General features: G+C 34.4%; 4 protein-coding genes and 1 long non-coding RNA gene across 17 annotated transcripts; 3 read left to right on the forward strand and 2 right to left on the reverse strand.

The window, feature by feature from the left end:
* Positions 1–897: 897 nt before the first annotated feature.
* On the reverse strand, positions 898–12226 carry LOC117235467. Of its 5 annotated transcripts, none has more exons than XM_033497511.1 (8): positions 10987–12225; positions 9680–10412; positions 8392–8904; positions 6691–6924; positions 5384–5541; positions 4691–5091; positions 3889–3966; positions 1193–1335 (listed from the first exon to the last, which is right to left on the reverse strand). In XM_033497511.1, the coding sequence occupies exons 3-8, from the start codon at positions 8761–8763 to the stop codon at positions 1193–1195; spliced, it is 1386 nt and encodes a 461-aa protein (XP_033353402.1). In that variant the 5' UTR covers positions 8764–8904; positions 9680–10412; positions 10987–12225. The 5 variants fall into 5 exon arrangements, with proteins under 5 accessions (XP_033353400.1, XP_033353402.1, XP_033353401.1 ...); XM_033497510.1 differs by lacking the exon at positions 10987–12225 and having other exon boundaries at positions 9680–10218; positions 10327–10481; XM_033497509.1 differs by lacking the exon at positions 10987–12225 and having other exon boundaries at positions 898–1335; positions 9680–10480.
* On the forward strand, positions 6827–7911 carry LOC117235478. Its single transcript, XR_004493679.1, has 2 exons — positions 6827–6955; positions 7058–7911. It is a non-coding gene; the product is annotated as an uncharacterized LOC117235478 (long non-coding RNA).
* Positions 12227–16643: 4417 nt separating the features above from the next.
* Positions 16644–22669, reverse strand: LOC117235470 (translocation protein SEC62). The gene is made up of 6 exons (XM_033497515.1): positions 22651–22669; positions 20089–20221; positions 19075–19521; positions 18250–18597; positions 18077–18180; positions 16644–17983 (listed from the first exon to the last, which is right to left on the reverse strand). The coding sequence occupies exons 2-6, from the start codon at positions 20122–20124 to the stop codon at positions 17812–17814; spliced, it is 1107 nt and encodes a 368-aa protein (XP_033353406.1). The 5' UTR covers positions 20125–20221; positions 22651–22669; the 3' UTR covers positions 16644–17811.
* LOC117235473 (mediator of RNA polymerase II transcription subunit 18) lies at positions 20776–21713 on the forward strand. The gene is made up of 2 exons (XM_033497521.1): positions 20776–21160; positions 21233–21713. The coding sequence occupies exons 1-2, from the start codon at positions 20958–20960 to the stop codon at positions 21678–21680; spliced, it is 651 nt and encodes a 216-aa protein (XP_033353412.1). The 5' UTR covers positions 20776–20957; the 3' UTR covers positions 21681–21713.
* On the forward strand, positions 22295–27811 carry LOC117235474 (RNA-binding protein 1-like). 9 transcript variants are annotated; one of them, XR_004493673.1, is made up of 8 exons: positions 22295–22425; positions 23131–23344; positions 23499–23588; positions 24144–24191; positions 24327–24374; positions 25483–26044; positions 26746–26832; positions 27214–27811. XR_004493673.1 is itself a non-coding variant. In XM_033497522.1 (7 exons), the coding sequence occupies exons 2-7, from the start codon at positions 23136–23138 to the stop codon at positions 27215–27217; spliced, it is 486 nt and encodes a 161-aa protein (XP_033353413.1). In that variant the 5' UTR covers positions 22300–22425; positions 23131–23135; the 3' UTR covers positions 27218–27811. The 9 variants fall into 9 exon arrangements, 5 of the variants coding, with proteins under 5 accessions (XP_033353416.1, XP_033353413.1, XP_033353414.1 ...); XR_004493674.1 differs by lacking the exon at positions 27214–27811 and having other exon boundaries at positions 25483–25661; positions 26746–26830; XR_004493675.1 differs by lacking the exon at positions 24144–24191 and having other exon boundaries at positions 22296–22425.
* The last annotated feature ends 32 nt before the right edge of the window (positions 27812–27843 follow it).

The following is a 27843-nucleotide window of genomic DNA, read 5'->3' on the forward strand; positions in this document are numbered from 1 at the left end:
ACGTAGTATACTACAACGCCACTTATCGGAATTCTTTCATTAAGTAAAATTCTGAAATAACTCCCATATGCAACTCTTTTAAATGAACTTCATTAATTTTCTTTGTAGTTAATAAGAACATAAATAAATAAAATAATACAAATAAATAAAAAAATTGTTTAGCTAAAAATCCGAGCATTTCGAAATTACAGGTCTCGGAAATTCATTTACAAAATAAGATGTGATGCATTTCTGCAAGCAGAGAAACGATGAGCAGATGTGTGATTAAATTTGTTTTTTCCACTACGAATCTGACTATTTGGATAAAAGATTATAGGTAATTATAAAATCCAGTCAACTACTATTATATGAACGTTCCACTTATGAGTTCTATTCTTTGACAAGTTCGCATAAATGGAGTTCTTACTGCAGTATGTGTAATCAATAATAACCATGTGTAAACAGTAGTGTAGTATATTTGAATAACGCCACAGCCTTCTTGAAAGATACGCGAATATTATAAAAACGACTATAAATCTGTCTAGGTATTGTTCTCAATGTTTAGACATTTATAATCTTTTCGTTTTACCATTTAGGTAGAAGATGTAAATATTATGTTATAAAACATAACTATATATCTGGGACTCTTTAAATAGTTTTTCAAGCAGATAAATGTGTTCCACTGTGCGGTATAATCTAAAGTTAACTGCGCCTCAATAAGAAAAGCTGCAAAGGTGATAATCGCGAGGAAATGAGTCATTGATAAGAAAGAAACGAAGAATTGTTTTCAATGTAATGTACGATTGAATTCTAATATAGAGCAGCAGTTTCATCAATGCGTTATTCGCATGATCTTCCTTGTGGGTATTATTGAAATCTCGATAATCAAGGTATAACGATGAAAAGAAAAAAAAGACATATAAAAAATGGATCGTACCTTTATTATAATTTCTTGCGAAATTCGCCTCCAGTTGCTATATTTTGATTTGTTATCGAAATAATCGTGCGTAGCTTCCACAATGAGAGAAGCTAATAAAAAAAAAAAATCTCCAACGTAGCTTACACGTTTCATTATTTACAATAACAAAACAAGCGAACAGAAAACGAAGTCCGCCTCGTGGTTATCTAATCTAAGAATGTAGAAAAGCATGTCCTTTAAAAAAATAAATGTCCTTTTATCGGACATTTATTCGAATGTGTGTGTGGAAAATTATCAATACATCATCCCGGGATGAGCTGCTCGTTGAAAGAATACGTTCGGATTTGCTGATAGAGTCGTGTACAAATTTCCTGCGTCTTCCGGCCTCAAATACATGCCTGGTGGTAAGACGAACGTCTCCATCGGTGCATGAACATCTGTAAAATAATATTTATTTCTCAATGAATTCGTGTAACGATCATTCGTAATCGTGGAAATAGTCAGCGAAGAATTGTATTATATTATCAAAGTAATTTTAAGAATTATCCACAAATTCTATTTCTCATAGGAATAGAATTTACGTATTTTTAAAATATGACTAAGAAACTTGATAAGCTGGGTGGCAATTTGTTATCCGTTTTTACGTCCTGCCAAAACACGTTATTAATTTCCGGTAACAATGAAAACGTCGCGTGCTCGCTTATCCTTCCGGTCGTGTTAAGCAGTAGAGCGTAATTTTCACGATAAATGTATTTATATTTGGTGTTACATTTCTATATTTTATTCGTACTCGTATTATTTTACCTTCGTTTTAACCGTGTTTTAGGTTCTGCAAATATTCGTGACAGGCTTCAGGAGATTAGGCGCGAAATGCTGACACAAAATCTCCATTAAGCAAAGGCACAATTGTTTCGTACACGTAACCGCATTTCAAAGTGGGTCACACCTGTCACGTTGCTCACAAACTTGTGATTATTCGAAAGTTTCTTGTTACGGGAGAGTAATTTTATTATTTTTGAAATTGCGTTGTCACGAAGGACCAAAGGAAACAGAAAAAGTCGGCCAGTAACTTTTAATAAGATGTCTATTTTTTGGAATGGTGGAAAAAGTTCTGAGAAGTTTGAAACCGAAGTGATACAAATACTTGTAACTTTTATTAGATAAATAGCTGGATATTAAGACTTATCATTATCGTAGTAAAGAGATTAGAAAGTGGCCGTAATATGTAGCAATAAGATCTATACGTTTAAAGAAGACTTTTGACATAGGAATTTAGTTATGTCCTTTGATCAGCTATGGGATAATACTTTTCCTTGCTCCTTCAAATTAAAAGAGAGATACAAAAAGACAAGCAGATATCGTAAGAAACGGTTTCGATCGCAGTTTCGTAAGAAACTGAAGAATATTTCCAGCAAAATCTCAATCAAACTTTTTACGCAACGGCAATTGATTTATAAACTTAATCGAAAGGTTGAAAAACGATGTAGCTGAATATTATGATAACTAGAACCGGTGTCATAAACGAGCGGATGGTTTATGCCTGGCAGGCTAGTGACCTCTGCCTCGCAATATGTAGTATAATCCACGCCCTACTCGTAATAATGGACATTACGATAAAGAGATATATTACGAAGCTAACACATTTACTCGAAACGTTTCCTTCTTAAAAAGAGATATTATTCGACAATTTAAAATTTCTTTTTCCAAAAAGTAGCTACGTACAGCATATTTTATCGATGGCAACCGCGACTATAGAATTGTTTTTCTCTTCTCGTATTCTAAGATAATAGATTGTTACCTTCGTATTATATTATCTGCGTAAAAACAATACTTAATTATCTATATAAAAGCTAACTTTATCAAACCTTGTTTCCTTACTGATGGATCAATCGCACGGGATAAATTGGATCAAAGCGTTAAGAATCAGTTTTCTAAATAAAACTCTTATTTACTCCCTTTATCTTTCGTATCAGGTATCGCTATAAGAAAAAACGAGTATTCCTCTATTCGAAAATTTTCTCATTCGAACGATCTAATTTACAAAATCTGAATACCGAAAGCCGAATTGTAATTTAGAACGGTATCTATTGACAATGTACGTTCGATGATTCATGCTCCAATAATGTTATATTTAGAGGAAAATCTTGACTAGCTGTTATCTACGAAAGTGGAGAATTTGTTTTCTCCTTTGTCGAAAAAAGTTCAATCAGCCACCACCAACAACAGGTCACCGATTAACTAGCGTCGTCTGATCTAACGGGATTTGTTTCCCCTTCCACATTAATTCTCGGAGAAGCGCTTGACCTCCGCCTCGAAACTTTCTCCCTCTCCACCTTTCCAGTAAGAGGTTTTTCCTCCCTTTCGTTCGTTCGTTCCTCGAGGTGAAGGTCGCCAGAGGCGACGCCGTAACGGAGGAAAAGTTTGGACGGGGAATTTACCGAGAGAATCAACCGAGGTATTTCCGGGACTACTGTAATACCTGTGGTATTTTTCTTCCTCGATTACGATCGGGTACCAAAATTATCAGTTCGTGCTTGATATGTTCGATTTAAATAAAATATGTATCCATTGACCTAGCGTTAGCTCGATTAAGCATCAGGCATATTAAATTATTGATAATATAATATCGAAAGATCTTTAGGTTCCGATATCTAAAACACTGTACAAAAGAATTTTTAATCGTTCTATCGGTAGACGAATTTTTAGATCGACGAAATTGCATTTTCTTTCCCTTGAAGATCTACGATTAATTATATATTTCATGAATCACAAGAGAGGCATTGGCGAGTAATAGCGCGAATATTCTGTGTATTACCGACAATGTATATATCTTATTGTATACATTTTCATGCTATTACTTTAATTACGTGTTTCCTAAGCTGTATTTTCTAATAAAACTAACGCTCTGCAACTAGAATGATATATAGCTTAGGTTGTTACAAACATAAACGCTGATACTTTACAATTAGCTAATTTCTAGAGAGACTTACCGTCGGAGTATATGGGGCTTCCACCATGCCTGCAGGCAGTGCATCCAGGTATAGCGGATGAAACTAATGCCACGCGATCTGCAATCAAAGGCATCAATAATATGTGCATTATTACATTATACCAATGGTAAAAACACTAACAATTAGTACTAATTGATTTTCATTAAATTTGAGTTGATATAATTTTAACGTGCATTCCTGTCGTAAACCGTATAAGATTTAACACTGTTTACACGCAAGAAAAAATTTTAATTCTTAAATTTTACTTTTTAATAGCTCGTCGTAACACGTACGCACGTACAATAGCTTCGCTGTATTAATTAAACTTTAATTAATCATTTTCTTTCTTCGTATATAGCTTTACGATCGGTTGAAATGGATAAAACATGACGAACACGCTGATACCGTGCGAAGTGATCGAAACGGAACGACGTTTAAGCGAGCTACAAGAAACGGTGTATGCGTGCATGAAAACGCAGGTGAAATTTGCTCGTTTGATAAAAGAAACATAGTGAAATCAGCACGACGCTCAATTTCAACATTTGGAAAGTATCATTCGTAAAGTAAACAAAAGAAAAAAAAAAGCGAAGTAATGCGAAATTTCTTGCTACAACAAAACTTTACGATATGGATTTTGGCTAAATACTCGTGATTTTCGTTTTTCTTAATTAACGACGTTATTAACAGATTCTGTACGCCGAGGAGGCGTTAATAAATAGCTTAGCGGTAACGTTTTAATTGGTGAAAATGTCTTCAATTACATACACGTAACAAGCCAAAGAGTACACAACTATGAACGTACCGCCGCTGTGATAATGCATCTTTCTCTTTAAAGAAGCTTCAGCTGGCTTGAAGTGGAAGAAGGAAGGCGAGTAACGGCTGCCAGGAAGCGAGCTCAAAGCATCGTCTCGATCACGAATCACCGTTGCGGAAGCTTCTCGACCGAGGGCAGCTAACTGGCGACCCTTCGGCAGGAACATCGTCAGGAACACGAGAAGGGAAGTAGTCAATAAACCATAAGCTAGCCAGGCTTCTCTGTCACTCTCCGTCGAGGCAGCCACTGAACCGATCGCACTCGATATCCAAATCGGAAGCGATAAACCAACAGCCAGGCCAATAAATGCTGCTTCCCGGTTGTTGTCTCGAACGCCGCGTGCTCGAACTGCTAAACAAGCTACTGCAACCAACAGCGCGCCCGGATATCTGAAAACCGATCGTCCGATCTTCAATGCGTCACCTTTAAAATTTCATTCGGAATTTACGTTTCTGTGGGTTTAGAAAAATTATCTTTCTTTCGCTTTTATACCGATAGCGTGTTAGAGCCGGATAAGTTTCCTTCGAATTATAGGAAGATTAGAATCGTACAAGTCTGGAAATATTTCCTAACGATTTTCCATTGCAACGGTGTAATTTCAATTCATAGCCTGATAGCAAGTGTCATTTTTATAACCGTGAAATATTGTCGATGGAAGAGGTTTACATTTCAAAAGTTTACCCGAGGGAAGCCACTATCTGTCCAAGAGGAGTTTTGCAACAGGACATTGGAGAGTTTTGTCCTGTATTTTGTACCTGAACCACCGTAGGTGGCTCGCCATAAAACCATTGTCCAATGATAGCTACCTGCACGAGCACGGCGAATCCCAATACTAGTGCCTGTAACACAGAGGACGAACATACACCATATATTAACGTTCGCGTATGTGGTACACGTATATAAGCTGTATTTCAATAGAGTCTTGAAAAATGTATTGAATGGGCATCGGGCTTTGACCGATTAACGATGAATCGCTGTAATTATTACGATGGCATTCTTAATTAACATTCTTAACGCTTGTCAGTCACATTATAATTTATTGATGAACGGGCAGTTCCCCGCCACGTTCAAGGTTCTATTAAACGATCGCGATTATAAACGAAGAATTATTATAGGAGGAAAAGAGATGCGGCTGATTTTTCTAACAGATTATTTTATAAATTGCTTTCTAGTTTTTAACGTCGCTTCCTTCGATGCATATAATCACACCTATCGATAAAAAGCAACAGAAGAAAATCCGTCGAATCCGTTAGGCGAGGCAGAAAATGTCGGAGATATTAATATTATTCAACGAACGGCAAGGCATGCTTAACGACCACAACAGCTGCATTTACTGCTATTAGTAGCGGGCGTTACTACTGCGTTACTTTTCATTCAGATCCCGTCCCGCACGTACAAATAGTCGATCGAGATCGACATCCGGATCTCCGACACGACGAAATAAGAAAAATCCCGTGCATCCTTCGTGAGAGTTGTTCCACGAGTTTCTGCGAGCCGTTTTCTAAAGCTGTATTCACACTGGCTAGGACAAGAACTTTCGATTGTGTTTCAATCGCCTTACGGCCAGGCATTGGATCAATGGCATAGAAAGTAACACTATGCAAAATTAAAGAAACATGTCTACCTTTCGTTGGAAACGGCGTATAAATTTAGACAAATTACGAATCGCAGTAGAAATAATAGATTCTACGCTCCCCACTTTAATAGTATGCACAATGAATTGTTGGCTAATTTTACAAAAATAAGATTTCTCCCTACACTTTAGAAATGACGTATTATTCAACCGCAAGTAAATTGTAAAATAGAAAATTATTAAACAGCGAGAGAAAAAAGGGAGACGTCTTCTGTCGAAAAAATATTAAGTTTGCTTTCCTATCGATGAATTTTGAATTCATCTTACCTACGCGATGGAAAACTTACGTTGTTCTTACATTGAAATGTATTTTGCAATCTAATGCATTAGGATTCTGAAACGTTATCAAACTTACTTGATAAGGTGCTGGTAGATAAACTCCACTATTTAATGAGAGCAGGAACACGCATTTAACCAGCAAGGCTGCAAATACAAGAGCAGCAGGTAAGCCGACTAATCTAAATGCAGCGCAGGACAGAGGGTTTTGACTGAGGGAGGCTGCTGCTGAGAGTCCTGCCAGGAGGAAAAGGCCTAAAAGTAGAGCTTGTCCCAGAAATAAATGTCGTCTGTTTGGCGCGGTTACCCTTGCCTGGAAAATTTCATTAAATGTTATGTTACTTGTATGTATTTTTATGGCGAAGATAATTTTTACACCGACTATTTTTGTGGTATTGGCGAAACGTATTCTAAGAGCATAATTTACATTATATACGATTTTATAGGACAGAAATTCTGGGAGAATAATGTAAGTAAGTAGTAAACGGCGGCGTCTCACGCGAGAAAATCAGCATGCTCTAATTTTTCTTCCTTAACGAAGGAAACCTCGATATGGCGAACAGAAAGTATCTCAGTGTATGTTTCTAAGGTAAAATCTCCTTGTCTATCTGCGTTTGTACTATTAATGTTCGACAAGCTAGAAAGATACGATAAGGATTGTTGCATGTCAGACCTTTCGCGAAGTGAATCTTTACATGCCGCGATATAATCATACATAGATAAATTATAATTACGCGGGTTAATTTCACCAATTAGACTAACTAATAAAGCAGCCATACGTATCTGTTAAGGTAAACATGGAACCCTTGACGATGCATGCAACTACATGCATATGTTTGATAAAATGAATTAAATTAATTGTTGCTTTGATTTACATTAATATTTCATTTCTCACTTGTGAGAATATTAAATAAAAGAGAAAGGACGAACAGTAATTGGTTCTGAAAACATTTGATCGGGAATACCCCTCCTGTCTTGCAATTTAAATTTGAGAGAATGACGATCAACGTTAAAATCCTTGGCAGCATAATGACGCTATTAAAGATAGTATAGACATCAAAGCTATCAAAGGCTTTCCTGGTGGCTCCTGTTCAATGGAGTGTATCGATACGAGCAGACGACACGACTAGGAGAAATAGGCAGTCGACATGCAAACTAGGCCTAGGTCTCGGCGAAATTACGAGCGTGCTGGTTATTGGAGCTTGTCGAAGTATGAACGAAAACAATTACCATAAATTCTTGTATACATTTCCACGTACTATCGAGAGGAAAAGAGATAAAGGTTTCTTTCTAAGCTCTATTAATCCGGCGCTTCCTCAAATTTCAATTATAGATGCTTATACGACCGCGAAAATACGTTTCACGCTATCGCACGCGATCGGTTCGATTGGTAACAAGCTCTTCCCGCTTTTTTAGCGCTTGTAAAACAAAACGTCTTTGCGCTCTATTTCCGGTAGTGAAACCGTCGAATTATAAATTGTATGTCACCACGACGCTTGCATTTTAAAATAGTATCCTTCACGATTTATATTTATAACTTTTACAAATACCTTTGGGGACTTTTTAAATGAAAACCATCGAGAAGCGTAAAGCGATTACGTGATATACGAGTAATCTACAATGGACGAGAGAAAATTTTTATAGACGCTGTTTTTCGATAAATAAATTGTACATTCCTCTATTTTCACCAGCGAACTATCGTTTCTCTGATCTTCGGTTGAATTTGCGATCGACCGAGATCGGTTTGAAAAAGGTTGGTTGTAAAGGTAAACGAACCGACCTTGAGCAGTACGAAAACCTCGAAGCCAGCCATGAGGAGCATCGTGGCTGCGCTGAGGGCCGCCAGAGGAAGAGCCCAGGGTCGTTGTCTGAGCAAGGACCTCGAGTACGGCCGAGTATCGACCTCGATCTCCTGGTTCTTCTTTCCAGGAGGCATTTTGAACACCGAAACCGTCCTGTTCGGTGCTGGAACGCTGATGACACTCGCTACACTGGCCAGACCGTTCTTGTCCATCGCTACGTCGCTAGGTACCAGGAAGAATTCAGTCGACAACTCGTAGTCCTTCGAGGCTTGAGCTCGTATCGCCGTAGTTCCGGTTGGACCAAGCCAGCTCGCTGTGGCCCACGACAAGATAATCGGGCTCAGTCTCATCGCGTCATCCGTACTTCCGTGGTTATCTCTGTATGGCTCTGTATGGCTCCAAGTTTCTGTAGCGTCACCGGGACATGCACCGTTTCCTGCGTAAGCGCATCCTTATGCGCCCGCCTCCCTTTCCTCCGAAGAATGGCACACCTGTAATTACGATTCGCCTCGGTAATTAAGCCTTGTCGGTTCATTTGATTAGATTTAGTGCCTGGGTAAAAGTGAGCACCGGTTTTAATCAGGGACTGCTTGGAAATCGCACTAACGCGCGTCGCTAATAATCAAACCAACAAATGGAAAATTGCTTTTCTCTTGAAGAAAATATAGACCGTACGTTGTATACTCGTTCTTCCGTCGTACTTCGTCGTACGATTTTTACATTTCCTTCTGGGAAGTTATGTAAATTAAAGATTTACATTGTGACGTAAATGAGATATTTCTAATTTATCTCGCTTTTACCACCACGAGCTCTTGGATCATCTCGCTACAAGTATAACGTAACAATCGCGATAACAATATTAAAAAACTGATACTTGCATTATAACTAAATACACGTGGAGAAAGGATTCATCATTTTCCCAATTACTATAACAATAGGCTATAACTATTTTTAAAGCAAACGTTTACCGCAGAAAAATTCTTTACAAACAATTTTGAAAATAACCAGCGCTAATAGAAGCAAATAAAACCGCAGCCTATTCTGTATGAGAGCCAGGCATGACCAGTCCGCAGGCATTCACGGAGTCTAACACCATTAATTATTATGAACAGGGTCAGCGGTAAGTAGAGTGAAGCATAGACTGAGTAAAACCAGAGTAAAACCTGTAAAAACAGGTATCACGGTGCACATTACTGTAATCGATTTAACATTGAATTATACGAATATTAACTATGACTTTGTATTTAATCATGATAATAAATGAACCTTTCAAGTATCGATCATTGTCTGTCTTCGATATCTCGACGATACTGCTTGCCACACATTTCTTCCTCGTATCAACTTCTTCTAACGATAATGTTATGCTTTCTTTCTTTTTTACTTTAATTATAAACACTATCAAAATTATAACAAAACACAATTGCGAAGTAGATTCGAAAGTCTTTTTGTATCCTTAGAGAATGCTTTTCGTATCGAATAATTCGATGCAACGAAGGTCAACGAACACTATGCAAGTTGTTCCAAGATCTTCGATACTAAATGATATTTTCTGTCAGAGCATGGACCAGTTCTCTGATGGGACAAGTCAGTGGAGTGGCCACGAAGCGCGCGTTGTGGGAGCCGAACTCCGACTAAGTCAACAAGCATTCTCGAGGGAGAAACTGGAAGCAGACTGGAGTTCCGTTCTGGAGGTGAAGCCTATCCGTTACGGAGGAGCCAGGGAGATGGTGATGACGATGCTGAGGTAGTAGTGGCATACAGCAGGAGCGGATCCACGCAAACCTTTCCAATAGAGTTGTCTTTTTCTATCGAATAGTTTAAATAATGGAATGTCAATAATTTACTAAAAATAATACAAACTATTACGCTAAAATTGAGTACTGAATTATGAACGAGCGATACTTCTTACTTACAATTACTTGATGAAACATTTTAGGTAAGAATCGTAGTTGGATAATTGTTCATCTTCGATATTTTATAAATCTTCATTACGTAGTTGCTATTTTTGGCATAAAACATATAAGTTCATCGAATTGTTGGACTGATGAATAAAGGTTTATAATTCGATATAATTATACATGTATATATATATAAATGTGCAAAATAGAAACTTCGATAATCTTTTTAACAATTCATTTTTATAAAAGAAAATTTTATTTCGTATGATGTGCGTGTTATTTCATATAAATTATACGTGTAATGAAATATAGTATAATTATAACGAATACAGTATAAATAGGTATACGATATTTAGAGGTCTAATAAAGTAACATTATTTCATATATATAGAATAGTTGCAGTAAGAAACAAGAAATTCGGAAGATCATCTCGACGAATGAATTGACTTGCCTCTCATGAATTGTAATTGGCTGGCTTTATTATCGTGAACAGGTCTATTTTATCGAGACGGATTCGATCTGATCCGCCCCTGACAAGATGAGAGAAGAAGCCGTGTGGAATAAAAGAGAAATAGAGAGAAGGATCGGAATGAAAGAAAGAAAAAGAAAGAAGCTGGTCCTCCGACGTCGAGGACCGGACCCAGCGACACATTTACATATCGTACGTGTAATAACCTCGAAAAAGATTTAACAATGGTCCCGGGACGGTTCTTCTCGGTTGCAAAGAAGAGGAAAGAGGCGAGTGCACGGCTCGGTGGATGAGGAAAGATCGAAGAAATGTTTAACGAGTTTCTGTGCATTCTTAAACTACGAAAAATGGCAAATACTCTCACGGACAGATCCGCGGTCTTCTTTTTCATTACGGAATTCGCTGTAAAAAGAATTGTAGTAATTTTATTTTCAAGCCAGTCATCTTGGTATATAATAAATACAATATAATAAAATAAGTATATAATAAAATAGCCAATGGTATATAACGACAATTTAAAAGGAAAGATCTTGGTTAAAAGAAGAGCAAGTAGTTATATACGATCGGATAAAACTCTTACTCGAAGCTAGTAGTGAAAATTATTTACCTTGGCCTAGAAATTGCTTATAAAATTATTCGTAGCTGATGAAAGTGATAACAGAAGTTCTGTTTCTGGATCTAAGCGGCGCGTCCTATTTGAGCTCGAACTAGATAATATGTAAGTAATATGTAGGCGGCCGGGCGTCACAGATCAATGATTGTTTGTGCACATACCTTCAGTAGCCATACACGATCAATCCCTTGCAACCAAGGTTCGATGAACTCTACCTCGAAAACCGGCCAAACCGTTTGCACGTTTGGTTCGGGTGGCTCAACTTGGTTGATAGTAAGTTCGAACACGTCTTACGTTTCTTACGTTTCCTGAAAACAATGATTCCAAACACAGAGCTCGTCAGATAAAAATCTTGAAATTCGAATGCATCAGCGTCTAGAATTTCCATCATTTCCGCTACTAACGTATACTCGACGGACACCACATTTTAATGGCGTTTAATTCGATGCAGTTTACTTTAGCGATCCAAGTTATCGCCTATATGTTTAAAAGTAGAAGTCAACTTTTAGTACCGCAATTACGGATACACTTGTCCAAAGTATCCATTAATTCGTGGGAAACTATAACTAAAAATAAAAGAATATAACTCGTACTCGTCCCTGTTCTATAATTTTATGCAAGATGTGGAGGACATATCTATCGTAGTTTAATGATTTCAACATTGTTTTATGCGAATTAATTCTTTTTTAGTACGGTTAAAGATTTTCGATACATATGCCCGCACTTTTTTTATACGTTCCGCAATAATGCTACCGACAAACCGGCTTCGACCGGAAACATAAATATTAAACTTACCAAATTTGACAGAAAGCTTTGCAGCGTACCTCGCAAGACTTGGAAGCCAGTTTTTCTACGTTTATTCGAGGTTTGTACATGCTTTACGTCCTTCTCGTTATTCGAAGCAAACATCAGTCGACGAAGACATGTTGAATTTACGATGTATCCTTAGGTACGATACAATCTGTATCATTCTGATGAAATTATACATATTAAGCTATACAAAGTACATCGGCAACGATGTTCCTTGAAAATATAATCATATATGAAAAAAATGATATTTGTTTCATAATGTAGAAAAATCATAGAACCTAGATAATATCTCCGCGTGGATTACGTTCAATTTCTCGCTAAGTAAGAATTCATTAGAACAAAAAGAATTCGCCGATTTCTTCGACTAAATTCCTTTCTCGATAATAACTACCGTACTGCCAGACCCGACTGTTAGAAATGAGATTTACATCCTTATAGGTTGCAGTTTAAGAACAGCTTTACTAAGAGAAACGTCTTAACCATTGAGACAAGGGAAAAATTGATAGAACAATAGACGCTGTCAAAGACAACGAACAACGAAAATCTTTCTTCGAGGCTAGTGTATACAAATGCGTACGATGTACAATGTCTCGCAATGGCCACACCCGGTCACTTTCTCCGCCAAAGCCAAAGTCATTCTTGTACCGTAAGTTACTATGCTTAATGACGCAAGCTACCCACGCTCGATCTAATGCGAAGCACGGTGATCCGCTTTCCTCCTGGTACGTCGGCCAACCATGGAATGTAATTTACAAGCTCCGACGGATAAGAAAAAAGGATAATTAAGACGCGACTCTTTAACTGCAAAAAGCGGAAGATCGAGTCGTATGACGGCCCTGACCGAATTTCTTTGCACTTGAACGTCATTCCCCGAAGGGATCGAAGCTTTTAAAAGTCCCTCGATCGCAAGATAAATCGACTATCGCAAGTAAATTGTTGCGTTACGATTATCGCCTGTAATCTATTATATCGTAACTAACTTAATAAACCACTTCGTCGCAATTTAATTGTATTTAGAATCGTACAGTAAATTTGATCATTCTGTTCGCTAATTAATCTGATTGATATCGCAGTTGCAACCCAATTATTCATATGAATTATAACGTTTCGTTTCTAGTAATATTTTTTTTCGAAATCGTCTAACTTCTAAACGCGATCCAACGAAAAATAATTGGTGTTACGAATTCATAAATACTCGATAAATCAAAGTACGTATTACTAAATCGTTCGAAAGTTGCTGCACGAAGGATTACCTTTATGCGAAAGAAGCTGTCGAGCGTGGTGAACGCGAAATTCCTTCCTCCACCCGAGGAACCCTAAATGATGCGGAGCACCGAACTCTCGGTATTGCAGTAAGAGAAGAGAGAAGTCGCTTGCAACCGGTTTCAACAAACTAAAGCTAAATAAAGTCATGTAGCGGCGCGAACGAAGGAAATCGTTCTGCCGATAATTGCGCCCTCGAAAAACTTTTCGAGCTTGTTCACAAAATGATGACTATTCGCCGCGTAATATTTCGAAAGGGCAGTCGTCGTTATCGGCTATCTGTCTACGTAATTGCCACGGTTATCTTTTACGTATATAAATCTCTGCGTATTAATTAGAACGTATCGCGCGAGTATACTAAAAAATCACAAAAATCACAAAGAGTTAAAAACTGTATACATTGGTCTTTTGAAATATTGAAAACATTTTATATTACGATATAAAATATAAAATTTGTCTTAATTTTCAACACTGAACGCTAGTCGTCGATGATACATAAATATTTAGTTGGATAATAATATGATAAATGACAGATTCGACTACAATACGAAATGGGCGTTCTTCGTATTCCAGAATTAATTATCAAGGAACAAGTTCTTTGGATAATTAATAACAATTCCCTCAAGCGATACCAGTGATCGATCAAGAAGCAAACATTCTTTCGCAACTCACCCCCTTGTCTATTCTTCGCCTCGTCGGGTTTGATACGTTGATAAGTCGACCCTTCCACGGCGATTCATTTGAATATAAATCCGGCTGTCTACACACGTTGAAAGTCTCACGAACGAAGAACGAAGAGAAGGATGGCGAACCAAGAGGACAGGAACAAGTCAAACGAAGAAAGGAAGAAGAAAGAGACGAAATGAAGAATTCTTTTTTCGTTGCACACTGTAACCGCAAACCGCGGTGGTCGGCCATGCAAGATATTTTTTATTCACCTTATTTTGGGTTCCTCTGCGCGTATAATATTTTTTATCTCGTTTTGATACACACGCGCGCACGCACGAATGGAGTTTACAAGCATATTTGCAGTATCTTTGGAACTTATTCCTTCGGAGAATCGTTGAAGTTAATGTGAAATATATGAGATTGTCGTAACGTACACGCATCTGCAAAGTACAAAAAAATTGTATTTATTTTAGTTATTATTATTAGAAAATCTAATTAACAATTAAAGTGACAATTTTGTAAATCTCATAAAGAAACTCAAAGTTGGTATGTACGTACACATTTATTTATACATATTCTCTCCTATACACGATGCCGAAGAAAACGAAAAACATAAACTTGTAACTCAAGGATACAACGTTGTTTCGTAAGTTCAATGACCCAATGGCATGGAAGACTAAAAATGCGAGTGTATAAATTTTTTTTGCTTCTGCCTACCGTTAGTCATTTACATATACAGTCGGTGTAGTCTTACTGTAATGTAATAGATTCGGAAATAAAATATTTGTAAATACAAGTTTATAATTTGTATTAATTAAATTAATTTTTATAAACATAATTTTAAAGCAATAAATCAATGTGGCGAAAGAAACGAATTCATAAAGAAGAATAAATAACCTAAAAAAGATACAAAAATATATTATGCGAATACTTTTAAACGAATACTATTTATACAGTTAAGAAAACTCGAAATAAATGTAGATATTCTATTAAAAGTAACGACAATTACACAATTATTTATTACAAAACCAGTTATATAAAATTAATGCAAATGACATATACTGGAAGATAACAAAAACGTTTCAAAGATAAATGAGTTAACGAACATAAAAGCAATACGTTTAAAGAAGCTACGGCCCAATAAAGAATTTCTTTTGACCCCGAATTTCAAAAAACGCCTGTATATTCACGGTACACGATAAAAGGGTAAAAAGGCTTTTAAAAAGGGCGACTATTATTTTATTCTGCGCGTGAGTGCATTGTTAAAGGAGACTTTTATTACCTCTGCCAAGGACGAAAGCTCACCACGTAATCTCAGGGAAAGCCTATATGGAGTCGCCAACATTTACATCTTTACATACATATTACACGAAGGGTACGTGCACATAAGACCGCAATGCGCGTGTCTACGTGCGCTTACGATGGAGTAACGATATTTATTATATGTCGGCTATGAATTATGGGCCGTTAACTTTGCCTTCGTGACGCGGCCCTTCGCTTCGCGACCAACCAGCCTACGAATCCGCCACTCTGACTGCACAAAAATACACATGCACATGCCTCGTGTATTCCTTCCAAGCGAAAAGTTTGCCTTTAACCAAGCGGTTCATTTGCACGAATTAATTGAATTCCTTTGAATGAAACGTTAGATCGGTAAACGGATCTATAATCCATACGTGACCCGACTAAGGTCGAAACATAAAAATTTTGAATGCTAGAAATGTCTGCAATTCACGATATGTAAAAGCGTATGCGACAATTGAAACACCGTCGACATAGGTTTTTTAATATAACGTTCGTGGGAAAGGCGAGGCACACATGGCGCTTAAAACAGCTTTAACGGCAAATTTACGAGCTTGGTAAAAAATGTGATATTAAATGCTCATTAACATGATAATATGGAAACGGTATGTTCATCCAGCTTCTTTGCCAGGCACTGATTTTCAATTTGGTTTTTTAAGCATTGCTTCCTCTACGACTGGATCAGTGAATATAACCTAATGCGATTAGATTACTTTGGAAACATCGTATCTAGTTTTGATTTCTTTTGATTAAATGATTTTATCTTTCATAAATTACCATGTCTAACTGTATTACTGAAACATTACATAAGAAATCTCAGATAAAATCATACATCCATATAACGCTTTCTTATAAAGTTAATGCCCGTTCAACGATATTCCATACGAACTTACTAGTGATTTAATGTAATTAATTCATAAATGAACAGAATCGTGGAACGATAAATAAAAGCGAATTTTCTAAATAATATTTAAAGAACATAATATTAATTATTAATACATGTAGATATAGGTAAAAATTAATTTAAATTTGTTAAAAGATAATTCGGCGAATGTGTTCGAAAAATATTTCGAGTCTTTATAAATTATAAGAATAAGTATCGAATCTTTATGGTTTTAATTAATAGAGTGCAAAAGTTGCAATTTACTGAGTCGAGGAGAAGTAGTGAAACCACATCCGTGATCACAAAATATGTATGTGAGAATATAAAAGTAACTTAAATATATTTTATTTTAATAATAAAACTGGTTGTAAAAGATGACCAAAACTTAGTTTTGCTATGTTAAGTGCAAATCAATGCACTTAGAACAAATCCTTATATAAGCATAAGAGTATTAGGATCTTAATACAAATTATCTAAACGTTGATAACTAGCAATATTGAATGTGTATGACACGATCATGAAACCAAAGAAGTATGAGTTGTAGATGTAACTTGTTTATATATACCTTCCACGTCTTTTTTTTGATAACAATATATAAATTTCAGATCTTTTCATCATTTATTTCAATATAGCTAGAGTCACGATTCGCGCATCTACAATGATCAAGATGATTATTTTGTAATAATAATATAATAATCGTTACAGTAATAATAGGAATAATTATTATCATTGGAATTTTTACATAAAAATACAAATTACAATTTGTTGTACGAAATCTGTGAAAGATCAGGTCGTGGCTCTGCCAAAAACAAACTCGCTGACAGAGTGAACAATTGATTAAAATAAATTTATAGTCTTGTTCTTGGAGATTCTATTTATCAAGCACTGTACAGTTTTGAAACCTGAGAAAATCGTATTACTGAAATTTAAAATTCACTATTATTGCTTTGCGATATAAAATATCAAAAACGATTTCCAATCGGTTCAGGAAAGCCTTGGATGTCCACATCAACATAATTGTACGTTTTAGTAAAAATTCTTATAAGTGAAATTTGCACACTTAAATAAATGATTATTAATAATGATTAAAATAAAAATACATATTTAACTGAAATTTCAAGATTGATATTCTTACAAAAATTTTCTTTCTGTAAAATACAGATGCGATTTCCTTGTTCAATTGGCTGTAATATTTTAAATGCAATGCAAAGATACGTATTAGTATAAGCAATAAATGGATTGAGTTTGCTAAATTTGTATACCGTATTTCTATTAATATATGTACTGTATCTTCATTTTTGCTTTGAATGATATTCAAAATTAGATTTTTTTTACAAAAAAAATCGTACATATCTTCAAAAGTTAATAATTATACATAAATCCTTATGTGTGAACCTGTATGCGATTTAGTCAAAATTGACAAGATTCAATTATTGATTATTGTGATAATTATTAAAGATAAATAAAAGCTATTTATTGCCAATTCCTATTTTAGATCATCACAAAATCTCGACCTGTGTTAGATTTTTCACTTTCGGAACCTTCACTACCCTCTTCTCCTTCTCCTAATTCAGATGGAGGAAACTTGTTTTCTTCGCTAGATAAAATTTCTTCAATTTGAGTATGTTCTTTAGATAATTCTTTAATACTAGATTTTTTCTCTCTATAAAGGAAATGTAAAATAAATACAACATATTCATAATAATAAAAACTTTGTAAGTCTGATATTTTTATATTATAATAAATTTCTACTTACAATTGTGTTGATGGTGTCTCTTCAGTATCAGAGTCTTTTTCTTTCTTTTTCTTTTTTTTACTAACTTTTTTGTCACTTTCAGATGTGGAGTCATAATATTCATACTGAAAATACATTTATACATGCATTCATTGCATTTGTTAGATAATATAAAATTGAAAGCTGATACATACTTGATAAAGTGGCCAGAATGAAGCAAAGAATCCAACATCTGCAGTTAAATTAGGCAAAAGCCAAAGATGGCATTTGCCAAGTGTTGGAACCCATAAAAGGCAAAATACAATTAATCTAATAAATGCTAATGCCAAAATGAATACAAGGAATCCAGCAGCTGCAACACTTATGTAATATACACCGTGACGGATTGATAATGGCCACAATGGGAAGAGACAAACACCAACTGCACCTAAAACTACAAGGCCTCCGAAGAACCAGTAGTATATAGGAACTGTTTCATATATCCAGACATATGCATCGTTGCAGTCAACAAAATATTGTTCCATATGCATTTCCAAACGTACCTACATTAATTAATAATTTTTTATATTACTTACTTTTCTGTATCTTTTAACATTTATTCCTTTCAGCACTAGAATTCTTGATAATGTATATGCACTGTTCATTAAACATTTAATCTGATAGCATTTTGATTGAATCAAGTATCTATCTTTTGAAGAATGTACTTGAAATTACTTTGATACTATGCTATAAAATACTCGGTGAAATAAAATAACATAAGATAAAGCAAGTAATACCATTGAAATAAGAAATAAGGAAACCTATGTAAGTAATAGCAAATATGACTTTAAAATAAGATATATACACAAATTCATGATGCATATTGTAGTTTTATACAAGTACATACAGAAAGATTGATTATATTTCTTAAACTCATATATGAATTCATAGCACTGAAAGGGTAATTAATAATAACTTGTCTATAAAAAAATTGAACATATTACTAAATAAATAAACTGTCACTTTCGCCTAAAATTTACCTTTGGCTTTTTCTTCTTTTCTTCAGTTTTATTTTCATTATCTTTTTCACCTGTTGCATCTTTATTTTCTTTAGCCTCTTCCTTTTCTTTTTCAGTAGATCTTTTTTCTTTTCTATTTTCCTTTACCTTTTTCTTTATTCCACGTATTTTATATAGTTCTTCTTCAGAGATTACTACCTTTTTTGCTCGATGAAAGAATTTATGTCTTAACATCAAATCTAGAAATTCTGTAACCTGTTCACGTGTCTCAAATTTAGTTTTACTCCATGGTGAATTTTCCAATAAAGCATCAACTGCACGAGTGCCAGTAAAATATTCAACATTGTGATTTCTATCAAATTTTGTTTTTTTCGATGGTACATTGTTACGGATCCATTTAGCCACTGCATATTCTTCCTTAGATGGTTTTACAGGGGCAACTTCATTATCTACGCTTGATGTTTCTTGCTGCAGAAGATTAAGGCTTAATTTTTTACATTTCCATGTTACTTTGTAAATATTTCATTAAATACATATAAATTATAGAACTAGATATAGATTTCATTATTATAAATTAAAAATGTCCTATTTTTTTTATGCAAAACATTAAATTCAATTGTAATTTTTTATGCCGTACAAAAAACAGGACAGTCAAAGTTTAGACGGTACAGATGGTAACTCGCATATACCGGAATACAATTAAAACGATTTTCGAACATCTATGTAAAGAATCCCCATAACGTAAATAATAAGTTTCCACGAAGAACGTAATAAAGTAGTTTATTAAGGAACAATTGAATCATATAATTAAAGTTAATTCACGAATTTTGAATAGAATGAAAATGATTTGTTTGCTACGTCATCCGTTGGATTATGTTACAACACTTATCCATATTGTCACGTGGTTTGAACTGATAAAATAAAATGAATTTAACATCAAACGAAATACTATACTTTCAGTCACCAAATAAACATCACAATTTATATGTAATGTTAAATAATATTGTAATAATTGCAGCCATATGTGATGCTTACATCCTTGCGCTTCTTGCTTTTCCTACGCTCCGCCATGTTGTAAATTCCGTTTTGCGCTTGCGTGCTCAGCTTTATCTACCCATCAACAAACGTGGCATGTGCTTCTGCGTAACATGCTAACTGTAGTAGCCGGCTATTTAAATATGTAGACATATTGTTTGTTTTAAGAAAACGGTATAACTAGTTTTTTAAATACATTAGTAACCTAATTTCTTCTAATTGTAATAACACTATAGTTATCAGTATTTCATATTATATTTTATGATGTTTAATAATTTTTATGTATTTTTATAATTTTACTTCAATACATCTGTTTATAAATTATGGACGCATTTTTTCGACATAATTATTATAGAAGAAACTGTTCTTAATGAAAATTTGAGTAATTTACATTTCTTGTTCTTAGCCTTTTAATACATATTTGTGTACAAAAATATATACATATATATGTAATATTAAATTAATGACGGAGAAATTCAGATTATTACAAATATTTCAAAACGATGAGTTTTATTAGTAAAATAATGATAGAAATGGAAGAACGTAAAAGAGTTAAATACAGATTATTAACATACATATAACAGCATATATGTATTTCTAAAAAATAAAACTGTTTTTTTCTATTTCTATACCGCCATAATTCTATGTGAAGTTAGCTGTTTATGAATTGAAAATTCATGATCAGCTGTTACATGGAATAATATTTCCAATTACCTTATATGTACCAGATTATATATTGATAATTATTACTAATAAGAGTAATAAGCATTAAATTTTACATTAATCTATAAAAGTGAACATCTGTTAAACACTTTTCTATTCTGCAAAGAGGAGAGATTTATTTTCAAGAAAAGTTTCTAACCCTAAAAATGAGTGCACCAATAAGTACAGCAATGGATAATTTAACAGCTGCAATCAGATCTAATATTATTCCAAATCAAGAATATTTATTGCAAGGATCTGTGTTAGACAGTGCTGTGGAAGTATTGCTTCATAGATTACGTGGTTTATGTGATAATGTAGATACTGGGCCAGAAACCTTTAATGATCATGAAATGTGTTTTAGCATCAGGTATATAAAATAATTTTACAAATATTATTTTATTTATGAATCTACGTCACTACTTAATGCTTTATATTTTAGAGGAGCTGAACAACCATTACTTTTACGTGTAAGAAGAGCATTAGATTATCAAGATATGCCATGGCAATTACGTTATATCGGTCAACCTGAATTGGGTGACAAATCAAGACCTACAATCGTTAGAAGTAGCTTAGATATAGCAACTAGTAATACTGTTGTTGACTTTTTAACAGAACTTGGATGTAGGTTAGATTTTGAATATATTGCACGTGGTTATATGTTTCGTAAGGGTAGAATGAAGGTTACAGTTTCCAAAATATTTAAGATGGGACAACAAGGAAAAATACCTGAAAGTATGGAAGCAATATCTCAAAGTTATCTAGTGGAATTGAGTGTTTTAGCACCTAGTGGCCAAGATGCAATAGCTGAAGATATGAGAATTTTTGCAGAACAATTGAAACCCTTGGTACAACTTGAAAAAATTGACTACAAAAGATTTGTTCATTAATATAAAAATTATAAACCAGAATTGAATTTCAAATCATATTTGTGTAAGTCTTTCTGTAGAATTGTATATATAAGGAAATTTTTTATAATTTAAACTATACGAGAAATAAAAATTGTTATATTTTCTATAATTAAATTATTATTCTTATATATTTTTACGTGTGACCTATACCATAAATTTAATTATTGTGTAGTAACATATATACGTATGATACGAGAAGAACATGCACATTATATGAGTACATAGATATTCTATTGTTTATATGAAGTGAATCAATACAGAGTATTTATTGATTTTCATGAAAAATTATATGGCACTATCGTTTTTTTTTAGATAAATAATTAAAAGCTTTCTCTGGTTATAAATGTACATTATTGTTTAATGTATTAATTTTATTGCATAATATTTACAAGTAATCTATAATTAAAATAAGAATAAATATTTTAGATTTGTATTAACAATCTAAATATTGCTCAAACAAATTAATATTTTTAAGTACAGGATAGTAAACATTTAAAAAACATAATCATTGAATATTAATATGTGATGCTAAAGTAGAAATAAACTTTCATTTGACTAGGAAGTAGAAAGCAATATACACCAATGCCATCTTAGAAAGGAGGCCACGGAAGAAGATTAACGCTACATACGCCACCATTTTGTGGACATTTCTACTTGTGCAGTACGAACGAAGGGTTGTGTGTTACGAGACTACGAAATCCACCGAACCAACATATACATTCAAGTAAGTAAAATATAATATTTTATCGAAAATAAATACACACTTGTTTATTTGTACTTTGTTTTGAAAATATTATGCGCAAATAAGAAAATTGCTTCAAAAATTCCATGGCGTCAGTTTTTATTCCGACAAATCCTAAAATGCTTTTGTAATATGTATACATTTATGCGAATAAAATCAAAAACAAAATAATATTTGTATATAGCAATAATATTTCAAATAACGTACGTGATCTACATTCCTGAATAAATCCCGAAATAATTAGTCCTCGTTACTGCAGTAAATTGAGAGCACAACATGGCGGTATGCCGACTTTCCCTTTTCAGTATAATCGACTAAGTTTTGTGACTGACTCGATTGTAGATTATTGAGGTTATTATATAAGATAAACTTGATTATGAAGCAGACACATGCAAAATACATACCGCTTTTTAGCTGTAAATATTATATACAGCAGTATTATTTTCGTCACCGGTCGATATTTTTTTAGTATAGGTAAACTGACAGTGGGTGTCGATTTATTCTCATAGGCCGTAGGCCATGGGCTATTGAATTCGATAATAGGTCCATCAAGGACACTACCTATTTATATGAAATACATCAATTTTCAAAACACACGTACTTAAACTATTGATTCATTAATCAAAACTTATGTTGATAATTTGAAATTTATTTTGTTATTAATAAAAGAAAATTTGTTCTTTATAGACGCAATGTCACGTTATCGTGAATGGGATCCTTCATGTAAAGTTTATGTTGGTAATTTAGGAAACAGTGCTAGTAAACATGAAATTGAAAGTGCATTCAGTAAATATGGTCCACTCAGAAATGTGTGGGTTGCAAGAAAACCACCTGGTTTTGCATTTGTGGAATTTGAAGACCCACGAGATGCAGAAGATGCAGTTAGAGGGTTAGATGGAACGTAAGTGTTATGTAGTAATTATTGTATATATACATATTGCTATGTGTTGTTGTATATTGTATATATACATATTATGTATATGTAATTAATATGTAATAACAATTTTATGAATTTTAATAATAAAAATCGTTTTGTATTTTTTATTATTTTGCAGACGCTGTTGTGGGACCAGAGTGAGAGTAGAAATGTCTTCAGGAAGAAGTAGACGTGGAGGTGGGAGGAGATCAGGTCCAAGATATTCCAGGTAAGAAATCTTAAAATATTGAATATCCATGTTTTACAGCAACATTTGAGCTACTGCAGATGACTAAGTGTCTCACCAAGTAGGTATTACAGTGCAGTTATCAAATAAGAATGTCAAGAAATGATGCACGGGTTTCGGTGAATTTTTTTATGCACAGAGGATGTAAATTGTTTTTTTTTTTTTATTTTATATAGGAATGCAGATAGAATATATTATATACTATATTTATTTGATATTATCGCTCTTCTGGCTAGTACTCTTATGAAAATTGCAAATTAAAGATTTGATAAATTGAAATAATAATTGTATAAAAAGTTTCTTTGAGCATCATAAAATATTTTTATATAAAATGTGAAAATTTACGAGGGTTAGCCGAAGAGCAACCAAATACACTGCATGGGAAACCTAAACGGGAGATGCTAGGGTAAATTTTTAGTTATGGCAGAGGTAGCGATCTCATATATAGCTCATTTCTTTCCCATTGTAATCTCCTTGTGAATATGCTTAGCGAACAACAGGATTCACATACCATATATCTTTTTGACAAACTTATAGGTCCAGATCTTGCAGTCCTCGAAGGAGATCACTGGGTCGTTATCCAAGGTAAGATTTTCCTAGCCCTGTTAACCGCAATTTTCAGGTGCGAGTAGACAAAAGAAAGAAATCAAAGCGAAACATGGCGATTGGCAACATATGAGCAGTCTGAAACATACAACAGTTTTTCTTAATTTTTTTTAGGTCCTGGTCAAGAAGCCCACGGAGATCGCCAATAAGCCGATATTCTAGGTAATCCCCTTATGTTTCATAATTTTATCAAATTTTCAGGGCCTTACCAAGAACAGCCAATCTACAAATTGCAAGTAGGTATTTACAAGTACCGCTTGTATTGTGATCATCGCAATTTTGCACGCAGAATCACAATATATCATATAAAACATAGAATAATTCTGATCGAAATGTATTGAACACTGAGAATTGCGCAATTGTCACGATCGGCGGTCAAATATTGTTAATTGATTGGCATAAGTTGGAGAGGACAGGACTAAAAGAATAGATAGGCTGAGGACGAAGAAATAACTTAGAAAACTGAAAAAAGACAATCGAAAATTTGAGGTCCAGAATTAGTTGGCAACTACGATGCTAGTTTGGTGCATAAAGAGAAACACCGGTGGCAGATAAAAGTAAATCATAGCGGTGTCTGGTGTTAATTTTACCAGTTTAAAACAATTTGTTTCTAGTGCTTATTGTGGTCTTATTATAGTATCTTATGAATTTTATTTTGTAAATGCTTGGAATTAAGTTATTTGGTATTTGAAATTATGATTTTAACGATGCATAGAAATTGTGTAATAATCAATTGCAGTTGATCATTTTATTTGAAAAATTTTGTTATGTATTCAGGTACCAAGTTAAGTAGAAGTTATACATCCAATTTAATTAAATAGTTCGTTATATAGTAAAAGATTTTGATATTAAAATTCACTAATGTGCAAATATCTCATGCACTTCGTATTTTGATCACATTTATTTATCGTACACGCATTGACGCAGTTTTTAATTGTTCTTATTACTTTTGGTGTATTAGTTGTATAAAGTCCAATTTTATTATTTTTTTTAAAATACGGTTTCTTAGCATACTGCACCATGCGTTGCGATAAGTATATAAAGGATAATTTGATACATCCATCATATAAATTTAATCAGATCAGTTGCAAGTAGAGTCTTTTGTACGCATTAGAGTGGGCAGTCTAGGATAATCGTAACGAAAATATCACTGACGAGTGATACATGTGCAATTTTGTGAATTTGGATTAAGGAAAAAAGTCGTGTATACCAATAGTGGCCAGGAGTATGATAACTTTGATGGTTATATTGCTAAAACTGACGTTTGCAGATTCTACCAGCGTCAGCTCCTAGCTCTGCTCGTCTCCCCGCCACTACTACTACTGCTACTACTACTACTACTACTACAGCCACCGTGAAAAAAAGTCTAGCAATCAAAACTGAACAAAAAAAAAGCCTGCCTGCCCACTAACTTCCCAACCAGTCACCATCAGTCACCACCAGTCACCGGTAGGAGCCAAGTCGTCCGTCAGTTGACAGTCCGATGCTGTCCGTCAGTCCGTCTGTTCCCCTTCAAAAAGACTTCTTCGGGCTACCTCAACCTCTAGCGGCTAGGAGCATCGTGAATCCATCGAACAGCCGACGCGATATGAACGAATACTTCTGTCAAAATCTCGGCGCGTCAGTCCGTCCGTCCGTCCCAACTTCTACTACTACTACTACTGCTACTACTACTACTACTCGTCAACCATCACGTTAAACTTAGCCGACAACGCGTCCGCCACTTCTCTTCGACTGAGCAAAGCAAAATGATCACCACCTACACACCATCCCACCACCACCCAACCAAGTACCACCACCACCAACCACCACTACATGTTCACAGTTGTCTGGTATTTCACCGATTTTCAAAGATTTTTTATCTTTTTTTTTTTCTTTTTTTTGTCTAATTGATGGTGTCATGTTCTCTGCAGTCCAATGACAGTTTCTATTAATTAATTATGTTTATTCAACAGATTTTTAGCAAACGGAATAGAAGACACTGGTTAATATTTCTTTTTAATTATTTTAGTGATATGTTGGTACACATTGGACCAGGGAACTGCCGCCTGTTACATAATATGTATTTATAAAGATATATATTTACATATATATCTGTAACAGTTGTAAAAATTTATTTTAACTAAATTAATCCTACTTTCGTTTATTGGTTTCTCATTATTGGTGAGATGTCATTTTGTATTAATTATTGTGTCTAACTAGTTTTATCATCCCTTAGGCAAATAGGAATTAGCCAGTCCTAATTCTATTACGGTTGCCTTGCGATCATTTTCGTACCTATGTGTTCAACGCACGATGTTCTGTTTCGTCTCATACATCACTTAATATAACTACGTTTAATTTTATATTATAATATTTTGGAGGAATATAGAGCGTGATTTAGATGCGATCTTAGGTGGCATATATCTCACAAAGATAATACCATCTTAATGATAATGACATAAAACTTGAGACAAAATAGAACGCCGTGTATTAATAAATTGTTTCCCAAACTTTAATAAAAGTGGTATAAAATGCTTTTTTAATATTTTAGGTCAAGATCCCGTAGCCCTCGCAGGAGATCACTGAGCCGTAGCCGTAGCCGAGACCGCCGTTCTCGTTCGGATTCCCGTGACAGACGGTACTAATATTACCACAAATTAAAAAAACGAACCAGAAAAAATATATGTATAGAAAAGAAGCAGAGATCGAATCTTGCACTTGCAACATAAAGAAAATTGTCATCGTATGTGTTTTTCTACTGTTCAACGTGGAAGAAAGATGAAAGAAACTCATGAATTTATAGCATTCCCAGTACTTCTTAACTAAACAAAGTTTTAGTTTTCGTTTTCAGAGTTAATATGCGATAGTAAGCATTCTGAAACAATCGTGTTGCAAGAATTCGCCTGTTCTATTCTCTTTACAATGAAATTCCCGGTTTCCAGTGCAAAAAAGCGATGTAGTGAATTTACATCGAGGATCAGGTGTATATTTTCTAAATGTTTTTTCTATTTACTTACAGTTAGGTGCTAAAAGTGTTTGAGAGAACGGATCGACTAAATGTGCCGGATGGAAGATAAAGAAAACCGATTTTATATGTACATAAAAAAGATAATCGTTACCACGCGTACATATTCTGTCGAAGCAATGATAATACGATTAAAAGACATTCATAAGAGATATGGAATAATACACGTACATAATGTTTAGCATTTAAGTTGTTAACACTTTGTACACGCATAAAACCTTGCTTATGTGCGTAAAACTTAGACACATATACCCAGGCGTGTGTAGTTGGTTTCACATGCACGATACATTTTCACCGATGCATACACATTATGTATAGAAAGGTATTTTACATGCAACAAAATTATTTGTGATGTAAGCTATCGAGTACGATAAATCTCTTACGGAACGTACTCATTGCTTCAAAGTGTACGGGTGAGACAAAAAGAATTCGGTTGCAATTAAGAACAATTATAACGATAAGCATAACAGTGAGACATTTTTATGTGAAGAAGTTCATGAAGAAATAGAAGGAACGGCCGTTTTACGTTGTATTAATTATTTTGTACTCTTACGAATTTAAGACTTTAAAATAAAAATGTATGGTATAATTATTTTGGCTTTCCTATTGCAAATAGCAGTTTGA

The sequence above is a fragment of the Bombus vosnesenskii genome, unplaced genomic scaffold (genome assembly GCF_011952255.1).
Source record: "Bombus vosnesenskii isolate JDL3184/JDL3185 unplaced genomic scaffold, Bvos_JDL3184-5_v1.1 scf7180000013316, whole genome shotgun sequence".
Classification (NCBI taxonomy): Eukaryota; Metazoa; Arthropoda; class Insecta; order Hymenoptera; family Apidae; genus Bombus; species Bombus vosnesenskii.

Bases quoted from the DNA above. Each gene is read 5' to 3' on its own strand.
- LOC117235474 (XM_033497522.1), top strand. From the start codon at position 23,136: ATGTCACGTTATCGTGAATGGGATCCTTCATGTAAAGTTTATGTTGGT. The intron at 24,192-24,326 runs GTAAGATTTTCC...AATTTTTTTTAG, and splicing joins TCACTGGGTCGTTATCCAAG to GTCCTGGTCAAGAAGCCCAC. The intron at 24,375-26,745 runs GTAATCCCCTTA...TTAATATTTTAG, and splicing joins CCAATAAGCCGATATTCTAG to GTCAAGATCCCGTAGCCCTC.
- LOC117235473 (XM_033497521.1), top strand. From the start codon at position 20,958: ATGAGTGCACCAATAAGTACAGCAATGGATAATTTAACAGCTGCAATC. The intron at 21,161-21,232 runs GTATATAAAATA...TTTATATTTTAG, and splicing joins GAAATGTGTTTTAGCATCAG to AGGAGCTGAACAACCATTAC.
- LOC117235470 (XM_033497515.1), bottom strand. From the start codon at position 20,124: ATGGCGGAGCGTAGGAAAAGCAAGAAGCGCAAGGAT. The intron at 19,522-20,088 runs GTAAGCATCACA...AATCTTCTGCAG, and splicing joins AAAGCAAGAAGCGCAAGGAT to CAAGAAACATCAAGCGTAGA. The intron at 18,598-19,074 runs GTAAATTTTAGG...TAATTAATGTAG, and splicing joins AAAAGAAGAAAAAGCCAAAG to GTACGTTTGGAAATGCATAT.
- LOC117235467 (XM_033497509.1), bottom strand. From the start codon at position 8,763: ATGAGACTGAGCCCGATTATCTTGTCGTGGGCCACAGCGAGCTGGCTT. The intron at 6,925-8,391 runs GTCGGTTCGTTT...GAAATTTTCCAG, and splicing joins AGGTTTTCGTACTGCTCAAG to GCAAGGGTAACCGCGCCAAA. The intron at 1,336-3,888 runs GTAAGTCTCTCT...ATTATTTTACAG, and splicing joins AAGCCCCATATACTCCGACG to ATGTTCATGCACCGATGGAG.